Raw genomic sequence first — 13,873 nt, 5'->3', positions numbered from 1 at the left:
GATCTCTTATGTTTCACATAAGTTTACGGTATATGGACATCAAGAGTCGGTGGACGAATTCTCACAAACACTGTTCAGATTTGAACCTGAAATTCCAACATCATGAGCTTGGTGCTGCGATCGCAACACTAAACACATATTACCACTATCGACTCCTCAATGATAATTCCGTGACGGGGATTATTAAAATATAGAAGATGATGAAATAAACAATGGAAACATGTTTTTTTCACCCAATTGGTAAACTGTGTTCCTTTCATTACTGAGGAATCCTCCTTGAGATCTTTTTGTGGATCCTTGGAAAGAGGACCAACAGAGGTGGATCCCACAGGGGCCCGAGGGGTTCATCATCTCCCACACCCCTCCTGTTAAAAGTACATAATTTGGAAGAAAGGAACACATTGCAGAATGCACAAGACTTCTTATTGATGAATATTTATTATTGATGGGATGAACCTGTATTGATTTATAGTTAATAATTGCTTGTGGTCAATTCAATCTGCACACAACAAATCGTGTTATAACCATGTAACAATCACATCCGGACTTGTACTCATTGTCCGTGATTTTTTACATGCACGCGTGTAATACCTGTCACCTGTATACCGGAATGCTTTTCAAAAGGAAAGGTGTTAATTAATATCACTTTTGATTTAACATGCCGCTATTGCTATTGCTGGAGGACATAGGCATACTCACCTCAATCACCAGCAACTCCAGGATGCATGTACTCTTCTTGTATACCTCTTCTTCTTATATTATGTGCAGCACAAGGCTGTGCGGAGCATCATTTGCTGGGGGTGCAGCTGTAGGTTCAAGTATGAATTGGGAATTTGTTCGTGGTACCGACCACAGCTGACCGACACTTCACGAAGGACACTGGGATTTTTTAACGTCCACCAACTTATGCTGGCAGAGGGGATTTCCGTTTAACATCCATCCGAGGGACACACAGACGTTGATGAATCACCCTGCCTGTGAAACACCTGAATGGCAGTTCATAGTTGGGTTGACATTGGAACCCAGGCTAGGCAGCTTGGAGGCAGGTGTGTAGCTTTAGGTATAGTTCCCACTGCTGGTTGAACTCTCAAGATCAAGGCTAACTGCACACCTGAACTCTTTTTGTTTCTCTTTTCTCCTGTTTGTGATTCCACTTTCCTGGGCTCCTCCGATCAAACTCTTACCTCCAGGGGTTCAAGCAGGCTGATCACTCCCATCTCATGTCATCCCCCATTCACATCTGCAATATTTTCTACCCCTGTTCACTCTACATTACCAACCCTCTTAAGTACAGACTACAGTGTTTCCTACCCTCGTACGTTTCCTCTTTTACTTTTGCGGTCATTCTTTCTTCTTCCTTCATATGCAGCACAAGGCTGTGGGGTAGCATCAGTAGCTGAGGCTGTGACTGTTGTGCTGATGCAGTGCCCTCTGCTGGTCAAGGCAGGAATTTGGAAATTGCCCATGGTGCCGGCGATAGCTCGCCAACTCTTCATGAAGGACAATGTGGGATCTTTAACGTCCACCAACGAATGCCAGTAGACGGGATACCCGTTTAACTTCCATCTGAAGGATGGCACACATATTGATTGGGATGACAATTTATAGCTTGGTTGGGATTCAGACCGATGCTCGACAACTGCGAGGTGAGTGTGCTTACCTCTCCGCCATCCTGTCAGCCCCGTTCATACCTGCCCCATCTTTTGTTCACACCCACTGTCACCTTGCTCTTCCATGAGCCTGCATCGATGCGGTTACAGATGGATATTTGATAATTTACTCGCGCAACCACCTGTTTGTTTTGTTCAGTGAGATATTTCCTTTTCAAACATAAGGCTGGGTTCGTTATCTTGACATTGTGACGTCAAAGGATGCACTAAGGGTCATCATGACCATTCCGCAGTACCTGATCATTCACACTACAGAGATGGACCTGATGGGGGCACGTATCACCTCTTCTGTCCACAGTGTGTCCATTTTCAGCAGAACAATTTCTTCTTTGTTTTCTGCTATTGTTTCATGAGAAACAAATTGTTCGTTCAATCATCCTGCTTGTCACAATGCTATGGTTAGGTTATGTGAAGGTATAAGTGTATGGTTAGGTTTTCCTGAAGGTATAAGTGTATGATCAGGTTACCTGAAGGGATTAAGTATATGGTTAGGTTACCTGAAGGTATGTGTATGAATAGGTTACCTGAAGGTATTAAGTATATGGTTAGGTTTTCCTGAAGGTATTAAGTATATGGTTAGGTTACCTGAAGGTATTAAGTGTATGGTTAGGTTACCTTAAAGTATTATGTATGATTAGGTTTTCCTGAAGGTATTAAGTATATGGTTAGGTAACCTGAAGGTATTAAGTGTATGGTTAGGTTACCTGAAGGTATGAAGTATATGGTTAGGTTACCTGAAGGTATGAAGTATATGGTTAGGTTACCTTAAGGTATTAAGTGTATGGTTAGGTTACCTTAAAGTATTATGTATGATTAGGTTTTCCTGAAGGTATTAAGTATATGGTTAGGTAACCTGAAGGTATTAAGTGTATGGTTAGGTTACCTGAAGGTATGAAGTATATGGTTAGGTTACCTTAAGGTATTAAGTATATGGTTAGGTTACCTGAAGGTATTAAGTGTATGGTTAGGTTACCTTAAGGTATTAAGTGTATGGTTAGGTTACCTTAAAGTATTATGTATGATTAGGTTTTCCTGAAGGTATTAAGTATATGGTTAGGTAACCTGAAGGTATTAAGTGTATGGTTAGGTTACCTGAAGGTATGAAGTATATGGTTAGGTTACCTGAAGGTATGAAGTATATGGTTAGGTTACCTTAAGGTATTAAGTGTATGGTTAGGTACCTTAAAGTATTATGTATGATTAGGTTTTCCTGAAGGTATTAAGTATATGTTTAGGTAACCTGAAGGTATTAAGTGTATGGTTAGGTTACCTGAAGGTATTAAGTGTATGGTTAGGTTACCTGAAGGTATTAACTGTATGGTTAGGTTACCTGAAGGTATTGCGTATGATTAGGTTTTCCTGAAGGTATTAAGTGTATAGTTAGGTTACCTGAAGGTATTAAGTGTATGGTTAGGTTACCTTAAAGTATTATGTATGATTAGGTTTTCCTGAAGGTATTAAGTATATGGTTAGGTAACCTGAAGGTATTGTGTATGATTAGGTTTTCCTGAAGGTATTAAGTGTATAGTTAGGTTACCTGAAGGTATTAAGTGTATGGTTAGGTTACCTTAAAGTATTATGTATGATTAGGTTTTCCTGAAGGTATTAAGTGTATGGTTAGGTTACCTTAAGGTATTAAGTGTATGGTTAGGTTACCTTAAAGTATTATGTATGATTAGGTTTTCCTGAAGGTATTAAGTATATGGTTAGGTAACCTGAAGGTATTAAGTGTATGGTTAGGTTACCTGAAGGTATTAAGTGTATGGTTAGGTTACCTGAAGGTATTAACTGTATGGTTAGGTTACCTGAAGGTATTGCGTATGATTAGGTTTTCCTGAAGGTATTAAGTGTATAGTTAGGTTACCTGAAGGTATTAAGTGTATGGTTAGGTTACCTTAAAGTATTATGTATGATTAGGTTTTCCTGAAGGTATTAAGTATATGGTTAGGTAACCTGAAGGTATTAAGTGTATGGTTAGGTTACCTGAAGGTATTAAGTGTATGGTTAGGTTACCTGAAGGTATTAACTGTATGGTTAGGTTACCTGAAGGTATTGCGTATGATTAGGTTTTCCTGAAGGTATTAAGTGTATAGTTAGGTTACCTGAAGGTATTAAGTGTATGGTTAGGTTACCTTAAAGTATTATGTATGATTAGGTTTTCCTGAAGGTATTAAGTGTATGGTTAGGTAACCTGAAGGTATTGTGTATGATTAGGTTTTCCTGAAGGTATTAAGTGTATAGTTAGGTTACCTGAAGGTATTAGGTGTATGGTTAGGTTACCTTAAAGTATTATGTATGATTAGGTTTTCCTGAAGGTATTAAGTGTATGGTTAGGTTACCTTAAGGTATTAAGTGTATGGTTAGGTTACCTTAAAGTATTATGTATGATTAGGTTTTCCTGAAGGTATTAAGTATATGGTTAGGTAACCTGAAGGTATTAAGTGTATGGTTAGGTTACCTTAAAGTATTATGTATGATTAGGTTTTCCTGAAGGTATTAAGTATATGGTTAGGTAACCTGAAGGTATTAAGTATATAGTTAGGTTACCCGAAGGTATGAAGTATATGGTTAGGTTACCTGAAGGTATTAAGTATAATGTATGATTAGGTTTTCCTGAAGGTATTAAGTATATGGTTAGGTTACCTGAAGGTATTAAGTATATGGTTAGGTTACCTTAAATTATTATGCATGATTAGGTTTTTCTGAAGGTATAAGTTTATGATTAGGTTACCTGAAGGTATTAAGTGTATAGTTAGGTTACCTGAAGGTATGAAGTATTATGTATGATTAGATTTTCCTGAAGTATTAAGTATATGTAATGGTTAGGTTACCTGAAGGTATTAAGTATATGGTTAGGTTACCTTAAAGTATTATGCATGATTAGGTTTTTCTGAAGGTATAAGTGTATGATTAGGTTACCTGAAGGTATTAAGTGTATAGTTAGGTTACCTGAAGGTATTAACTGTATGGTTAGGTTACCTGAAGGTATTGCGTATGATTAGGTTTTCCTGAAGGTATTAAGTGTATAGTTAGGTTACCTGAAGGTATTAAGTGTATGGTTAGGTTACCTTAAAGTATTATGTATGATTAGGTTTTCCTGAAGGTATTAAGTATATGGTTAGGTAACCTGAAGGTATTGTGTATGATTAGGTTTTCCTGAAGGTATTAAGTGTATAGTTAGGTTACCTGAAGGTATTAAGTGTATGGTTAGGTTACCTTAAAGTATTATGTATGATTAGGTTTTCCTGAAGGTATTAAGTGTATGGTTAGGTTACCTTAAGGTATTAAGTGTATGGTTAGGTTACCTTAAAGTATTATGTATGATTAGGTTTTCCTGAAGGTATTAAGTATATGGTTAGGTAACCTGAAGGTATTAAGTGTATGGTTAGGTTACCTTAAAGTATTATGTATGATTAGGTTTTCCTGAAGGTATTAAGTATATGGTTAGGTAACCTGAAGGTATTAAGTATATAGTTAGGTTACCCGAAGGTATGAAGTATATGGTTAGGTTACCTGAAGGTATTAAGTATAATGTATGATTAGGTTTTCCTGAAGGTATTAAGTATATGGTTAGGTTACCTGAAGGTATTAAGTATATGGTTAGGTTACCTTAAATTATTATGCATGATTAGGTTTTTCTGAAGGTATAAGTTTATGATTAGGTTACCTGAAGGTATTAAGTGTATAGTTAGGTTACCTGAAGGTATGAAGTATTATGTATGATTAGATTTTCCTGAAGTATTAAGTATATGTAATGGTTAGGTTACCTGAAGGTATTAAGTATATGGTTAGGTTACCTTAAAGTATTATGCATGATTAGGTTTTTCTGAAGGTATAAGTTTATGATTAGGTTACCTGAAGGTATTAAGTGTATGGTTTAGTTACCTCACCTTCTTTTCTGAAATTATCTCAGTGAGGACTGCAATTGGTTGTCATCATATGGGTTTTGATGATATTCGAAGCGATATATTTATTATGTACAGACGGGAGAGGGAGAGGGGCAAAATTAGAAAATTTAAGTTGAGGAAAGTATGAGTAGTGAGGATGAAAGGGTGGTATGTGAGTGCAGGAGGAACGGGAATAGAAGAGAAATGAGTTTGAGAAGAGATAGGAATAGGTAGGTGGAAGGGAGCGGGTATCAGGGCACGTGGTGGGGAGTGGGGGCGAAATTTGGCCATGTTTGCGTATGTACTAAATAGATGGCCCTTTAATGTGCATGTGGATGTATGCCTGTATCAGCGTGTTTTGTCAAGGTATATGTGAGCTGTTCATAGACACTTATTGACTTTTTATTGATCTGAGTAATACTTCATGTTTGTTTAAAAAATAAGGACAAGCTCCTTTTACTTCAGCCACCGAAGGTGCATGGAGGATGATGTTGTCATGCCTGTCTGTTTGTCTGTCTGTCTGTCTTTGAGCAGGATCTCAAAAAGTTGTGGATGAGTGATGAAAAAAAAACTTGGTGGATGAGTTGCTTGAGTGACAAGAACACACCAATTCGATTTTGAAGGTCCAGATTCAGATCTTGCCCCATCAGTGGGAAACAAAACGTACTGTTCAGCCTGGTGGAGGTATGCATACTACTGAATGCCGTTCTTGTAATTACTGTTATTGTCAAAATGGTTGTGTAATGCTTTGTTTATTCCATAAGTAACCTGGAAACGTCTTCCATTCTTCCTTTTTTCTTCTCACAGTGGTGTTGTGGAAAGATGGATGGACATTGCTACAACAACGAGTCCATCTCATTCTTCTACAATAGGAGTGGCAAGCCACTGCATGATGGCTGGACCATTGGTCATCGCATTGTTGTTGTTCTTGGCTTTGCTCTTTGTGTATTCATCATGCTTGCCAACCTCCTGGTTATGGCTGCTGTCGTGATCAACAGGCGGTTCCACTTCCCCATATATTACCTCATGGCGAATCTTGCTGCGGCAGATTTCTTTGCCGGGCTCGCATATTGCTACCTGATCTTCAATACAGGGCCCAACACAAGACACTTGACCATCAATACTTGGATGCTGAGACAGGGACTCATGGACACCAGCCTCACTGCTTCAGTGGCTAACCTGCTGGCGATTGCAATCGAGCGACATATCACCGTGTTTCACATGCAGCTTCACACACGGATGAGCGTACGACGCGTGGTCGTGGTCATTGGTGTCATTTGGCTTTTGGCTATCCTGGTTGGGTCCATTCCCACCATGGGATGGAACTGCATCTGCAGCATCTCCAGCTGCTCGACCATGGCACCGCTGTACAGTGAAAGTTTCCTCATCTTCTGGACCGTCTCAAATCTTTCCACTTTCCTCGTCATGGTGGGCCTTTATGGACACATCTTTGTGTACGTCCGCAGTCGAGCAATGCGCATGGCACGTACTGGCTCAGCAACCCGCCGGAACCGTGAGACCATCATGGGCCTTCTCAAGACCGTCACTATCGTGTTGGGTGAGACTATCCTTGTATCTTTGCTTTCATTTATTGCTACATAAGCAAGTTGGATGACAAGAACAATATACCATTGTTGATATGCTTTTTTGAGGTGTGGGTAAGGGTGTAATAACAGTAGCACACCAATATTTGTTTGTGATGCATGAACAGGAAGTGAATAAGTTCCATATCTTAGTAGTCAGGGTGGCCGGCTTGATATCTTAGGGTCCTGAGTTCAAGCCTTGTTGGCTGTGGAATTAACACCAGGTGGGGTTGACAGCCTGTCATCTTTCCAAGGTCGGTGAAATGAGTACCAGTGCACTGGTATAGGGGCACAGCATCAGTGGCATAGTTGCACCCCAACAAAATTATAGCGATAGGGCAGCCAAGCTGCCATACACAACCATAAGAAGAAGAAGAAGAAGTTCCAAATGAAATGGATGAAAAGTTTATTAAATATAAACAGCCATCTGACCCATTCATGTATTGGTGCTAAAGTTTGTGTTTCTTTTTCTCCTGTTCCTTCATTATTTACATATTCGAACATGCCTTTTTGCCTAAACCATTTATTTATTTTCCAGAATGGTATTGGGGACCTTCCTTATATAGATGTAGTGTCAGTGTACTGCATATAAGCCTGGTGTTTGGCTTAGTGGTTTTGGCTTAGGGGGGCGGCTTGGCATCCTAAGGTCCTGAGTTCAAGCCCCGTTGGCCGCTGAATTAATACACCAGGGGGTTGACTCAGCCTGTCATCCTTCCGAGGTCGGCAAAATGAGCACCAGTGTGTACTGGTAAGGGGGACACTGCATCAGCGGCATAGCCGCGTCCCAACCAATGATGCAACCAGCAGCCACAGGCTGCACTCAATAGAGAGAGAGAGAGAGAGTGTACTGCATGGATGGGGTAAGTGCTGCAACCAAGCTGTCTATGCCAGAGCTTTGGGAAGCAATGCAGGATGGGGATGTTTGGAGAAATCTGATCATGAATGTCACCAAAAGTTGCACACGACTTGACGAAACTAGATGAACTGGATAAGTGTCGGTATGAGTGAGGGCTTTTCATCACTGTGATATTTCCTCCTGTTGTCAGTCGTATATAAAAATTAATCGAGTAGCCACTGATTTTATGGTCCTTTCTTGCATGTAATTTGGCCTCTTCTTGCAGGAAAAATCTATTTTCTCTTTTTAAATTATATAAAAACATATACTGAGCTCAGCTCAGTGAAAAGTCCCTGCTTGGCATCGACAATGGATAATGGATTTCACATCAATAGCATCCTGTAAGGAAGGAAGGAAGATGTAGCACAAGAGATGTGCTTCAGCAGCAATCAGATGGGAAGTCCTTATGAGAGATGTCACTCAGATTGGGTGATCATTGTAGACACAGAGCATTTTGTCACTTCGATGTGTCCCAAAGGGCCATGTCGTCAGTCTATCCTTACTGCAATCACAAACAAATAATTATCAACAAACATCTCACTCTCGCTCAATACTTCCCATTACTGTGCTTTTGTACGAGATTATCTAATATAGATCGCTTATCGGGATCGATGGATGCTCGAACCTGAACATCAGCACCATGCCTCTGCCATTGGATTGAGTGCTGCAGTACTTTTTGCAATACAAGAAAGGAAAAAACAGGAAGGAAAAGAGATTGATCAGCATGCCATGCACACACGAAAATCCTTTTAGTGCTGAGCCAGAGAGCAATGGAGAGGGAGGGGTGGAAAGGAGGGAAGGGAGCAAGATCTCTCTTTAGGTTTACCAAAGACAGCAATCATAAAGGGGAATTGTGCAAGCCTGCATTCGAAGCCACTGAAAATGGGTGCTTTTTATCACAAGTTTCATTAACACCTCCTGGACTGATGTGTCTTCACACAAAGACAAAGCCATTGATGAAAAAATAAATGAAAATGAGGCCTGGATTTAAATGGAAGTATCATCGTCCGAGGAATTAAACATAGGAAAAGGAATAAGAGTTACAATTCAAAGAGAGTAAAGACCTTAGAAGAGAGCATTGTCAAATTAAATTACCACCCATTTTATGGGATCGGTACATCAAAGCGGACTAGAGAGATGGAAACGGTGGTTCTTGTGGAGGCAGAAGGGTGACCTGATGTTTGGGCTGTTAGGCTTGCGTGCAGCCGTCGTGCATGCTAGCCGCAGCAGTTCCATGGGGACCTACCATAATGTAAACCAGGTTGTGGGCAAGTTGGATGGTGCGCGGCTGCTCGGTTGGTCGGCCTGCACATTAGCTCTGTGTCACTTCATTGGAAATTAGCTCTGCAGGTTTGGCAAATAAGAAAATAAACATCTGCATTTGGGAGGTAGGGGGTGGGGGGTCCTCATTATATCTCCTTGCTTTGCAAGATTACTATTTGCAAATAATAATTGTACTTAGACAATAATGTTGAGGAAATCATCACATGATAAGACCGACTATGGTGTTTATTATAATATTTATGGATGCCTCAGATAGGTTTTCAACCTATCTAATGATAAACAGTGCTGTGACCACTCTCAAGACACGTCATGCAACCGAAACAAAAGAGTGGCCTTCAATTCTTGAAGCATGTTTACACTGTGATACAAAACATTGTGCAGACCCAAATTTTGTAGCATTTGGATAAATTTGCACAGCCTCCTTGTTGGGTGGATACTGTCGTCAAAACTGCCTTGGGTATAAAGAAGAGTGGTCGTGAAGAAGTACACCGAGAGCAATTAGAAGGGCAGTATAGATGCGGGTTGAAGAACAGCATGGAGTAATTTCTCTGGTTTAGTGTGATGACCTTGTCTTGCGAAGAGGGAAGTGAACCACTGAGCATTTTTTGCTTTGCAGGAGGCATGGAGAGACGTAATTCAAAGAGGATGAGGCACAACTGGGAAAAGGCAAAAGGCAAATACCGCTCTGAGGGTCACCTTATTCAGTTAGCTCTGGGCGCATTTTGTATTCGAGCAAAACGCACGGGTAGAGATGAGAGGAAGGCTGTTTGATCACCTGCCAATGGCCATTCCTGCGTTAGTCCTGCCCCCGGAAATGAGTGCCAGCCGGGAATGCAGGCTTTGCATAGGGAGGGGAAGATTGGAGAGTAGGATTCAAGGATGGGTGAAGGGGAAGGTGAATGAAACAAACTGTAATGTAAGGCGGATCTGAGCATTTTGGGGGGGGGGGGCAGGGGGGTTCTGAGGAGTGGAAGGAGAGCGGAAATGTTGGGTTTTCAGTTATGCTGGAAATTCAAACTGGCAAAATAATTGTTGTTTCCCCTGCAAAGCCTTTCCTTGAATTTTCAACTCCAAAGTGAGGACTGGTGTAATGCCACTCTTTTATGGCTGCCTTCTCCTAGTGCCTGCTGAGAGAAACGGTGGAATAAATGTGTTTTATCAGTCTGAATGTCAAGTGACTATGGTGTCTGTGTTCCCCACAGGAGCGTTTATTGTTTGCTGGACGCCAGGCCTTGTCATACTGCTGCTCGATGTGTTTTGTCCAAGTTGTGACATCCTTGCATTTGAGAAGTTTTTCCTCCTCCTAGCAGAGGTCAACTCAGCTATGAACCCAATTATCTACTCATTCCGTGACAAAGAGATGCTGAGCACCTTCAAACGAATCCTGCGATGCCGGCAAACTGGGAGTTTGAGTGGCAATCAGCGGGAGACGAGTTCTTCTGTGGGCCCAAATCTCTCGCAACAACCAAAGCTCTGCTCTGCAACTCCAGAAAGAAGCTTCCTTTGCTCAGAGCCATGACTCCAGGACTGTTTTGTACTTTCTTCAAGAATCTGCTTTTGAGTCAGGTTCATGGACCCCAGTATTATAAACCTTTTTTATGACCTTTTTTATCGAAGTAGTTTAGTTATTCCCCCTAAATATTGCATGGTTTGACCATGTGTGCAGTGCCGCTGTCTGTTGGCCAGCTTGGCAGTCATGATGGACAAGTGGAATCTGGCTTTCAATTTTTTGCCCCACTTCCTGTTCATCTCCTTCCACCCCCCCTCCCTCCCCTCTAAAACCCATTATATACACCTACATGAACTATTGGAGATGCAAATGTGATATACCAGGTAATGAATTGACATTGCCCCGAGAAAAGCTATTCCATTCTCAATTATGGATGCATTTGTCCAGGTTCTCTTTCATAATTCTATCATTATCTGGAAACCGGACTACATATGTTAAGAAAGTTCTGAATTGTTAAATCAGACTGTGAGATGCCAGTATGAACAAGAGTGCCCAATAAATTGTAAAGGAACACTACCCTTCACTGCTTTTTGATTCATTAATGCACATTGATAAAGCTACAGTACACGTTCTGGCATTGCAATGTCATAATTTGACTCCCATCGTATCACATGCATTGGTTTATACCTTTTCCCTACGGTTTTATCCAACCTCTAATTTTGTTTTGTTTATTGGAAATAGGTGGGGTATTTGATGGTGGACACTATTAGCAATTAGGTAATTATGTTTTACTGCTTTTGGCAGAAATGTCGATTCAAATTATCAAAGGTGAAATATACCAAGGGAGAGAAAATTCACCCAACATCGAGAAAAATATTTGACACTAGCTGTAAACTGGATCGAAAAACGGTTTAAACCTTGAGCGAGTTTCACTGGTGTAGTTTCGCTTCTTGGCTCGGGGAGAGCTTTTTGACTGGCTCTCCTATACATCTAATTTCAACAATTTGTTCAACATTAACCATTTAGCTTTCACTGAAAAATCAGTGTCTTATTTGGACATGACATTTGCAATATTTTTGATTCTCCATGAGCCTGAACTTTGAGCACATGACCTTTGGTGTGTGTGTGTGTGTGTGTGTGTGTGTGTGTGTGTGTGTGTGTGTGTGTGTGTGTGTGTGTGTGTGTGTGTGTGTGTGTTACATACGTACACATGCGCTCAACACAAAAACATTCCAAAATGTGGGTGTTTCGTAGACAATTATGAATTGGTCCAACAATTTTTCCATGACAAACATTGTTCAGGGTTTTGTCCATGCCGAACATTGTGCACCAAAATGTTTTTTCCCTGAACACACGATTTTGTTGACTCTTCGACATTATTTTATTGTAGGTAACATTCTTAAATTGTTTCTGAGTTGAATTCAAATACCTTTCATACACGAGGTTACTATAATTAAGTTTTATTTGATTTGGAAGTTGGAACAACAGCATTTCTTCCCATTCAGATTCAAAAGCCCTCTTTTCTTCATTGTTATTGTCATCTGGATAGAACCTGTCAACAACAATTCAAACCACCCACATTGAGGAATGGCCAGTGTTTAATTAAGTACACCCACAGTGTTTAATGATCTGCATCAATAACAATGACAGATAAAGTCATAGTTTCCATCACGTGCATCTTTGTTTCACACTCCCTATATACTGTATCTACAATGGAGCAGATGCATATAGTGCCACCTTTGGTGGTAGCCAGTATTGCAAATCATCTTCCTTTATCTTCTTCATAATTTAATATGGAACCACCTCAAAATTATGAAATGAAGTTTGATATTTTGTAATCAATAAAATTTCTTTGAAAAATAACAAAAATTATAAAATGCATTTCCAAGAATGCTCCGCAGCACATAGCCCATCGAGGGTGGGCCGAGGAAGGTACGGAGAGCGGGAGTGCCTGCTAACAATATTAATAAAACAATATTAATAATAATATATCCATCCATGCATTGGGACCATACTCTGTGCAGAGCATTGGTGCTGCCTAAGCAGACCCCTTAGCTATTGGGCACAATCTTGGACAGGTGGCCACTCCGACACATGATACCAGCAAGCTGGCACTCATTTTGCCGACCTCAGGATGACAGGCAGAGTCAACCCCACCTGGTATTAATTCAACAGCAAAGGGGGATTATGAACTCAGGATATTAGGATCCCAAGCCCACCACTCGACCCATTAAGCCACCACCAGGCTTATCATAATATATTGTTGCAGGCCGGGGTCGGTGGCGAGAGCGACTACAAGGTGGGGGAGGCTACGTCGTCTCCCACCAACCTCCCGGAATTGTAGGCCGTCGCTCCGGATAATTCCATGAGCCGTAGGTCGCTGAACCGACCGTGGGAGGCCAATATCTCGACCACATGGCGTAGGGTTATTTTGTCTCGATCCAATGTACCGAAGTAACCACGTGATCTCGGCTACCGGGGATCCATGCCCTCGGAATGCCTGGCCGAACCGGATTCACTCTACCGGCAGCGATAAAGTTTCACCTACCAACTCCCACTTTGCCACCCACCTTTCCGGCTCGGACACAGTCGAGCGGGCCTGCCCAGGACGTCCCGGCTACAATGGAACGATTACCGCGGATAAAACCCCGCCTAAACTCAGATCCGAACCATGCTGGACCAATACAAGAGACGACGAAAATGAACTGGGGACATTTCTAACAAGTTTTATTCACAATAAAAAGACAAAGGCAAGATTCGCGCGAATATTCAAGCAGTATTTACAATGTTCCAAAAACACTTAATATATTTATATATATATATATATATATATATATATATATATATATATATTTTTTTTTTTTTTATATATATATATATTTATATATATATTTATATATATATATATATTTATATATATATATATTTATATATATATATATATTTATATATATATATATATTTATATATATTTATATATATTTATTTATATATATTTATTTATATATATATTTTATATATATTTATTTATATATATTTATATATATATTTTCTATATATATATATATATATATTATTGCGGTTGTGGAAATTCGCAAACCACC

At 40.2% G+C, this 13,873-nt stretch overlaps 1 protein-coding gene across 8 annotated transcripts in view; it reads left to right on the top strand.

Moving 5' to 3' along the window:
• LOC147031531 (lysophosphatidic acid receptor 1-B-like) overlaps positions 1 to 11,345 on the top strand; it is a 32,339-nt gene extending 20,994 nt beyond the window's left edge. For 4 of the 8 annotated variants that reach the window (XM_085864526.1, XM_085864517.1, XM_085864536.1 and 1 more), the window contains 3 exons: positions 6,092 to 6,241; positions 6,365 to 7,115; positions 10,522 to 11,345. In XM_085864526.1, the coding sequence (XP_085720652.1) occupies positions 6,380 to 7,115; positions 10,522 to 10,838 (1,053 nt within the window). In that variant the 5' untranslated portion in view covers positions 6,092 to 6,241; positions 6,365 to 6,379 and the 3' untranslated portion in view covers positions 10,839 to 11,345. The remainder of the gene's footprint in view (positions 1 to 6,091; positions 6,242 to 6,364; positions 7,116 to 10,521) is intronic. The other 4 variants (XM_085864553.1, XM_085864544.1, XM_085864509.1 and 1 more) reach the window with 1 other exon arrangement.
• Positions 11,346 to 13,873: the final 2,528 nt, after the last annotated feature.

Source organism: Eptatretus burgeri, chromosome 2, assembly GCF_056783735.1.
Source record: "Eptatretus burgeri isolate ZD-2024b chromosome 2, Ebu_testis_v1, whole genome shotgun sequence".
Lineage (NCBI taxonomy): Eukaryota > Metazoa > Chordata > Myxini > Myxiniformes > Myxinidae > Eptatretus > Eptatretus burgeri.
The sequence above is the reverse complement of the archived record's forward strand: the minus strand, read 5'-3'. Positions and strand labels throughout refer to the sequence as shown.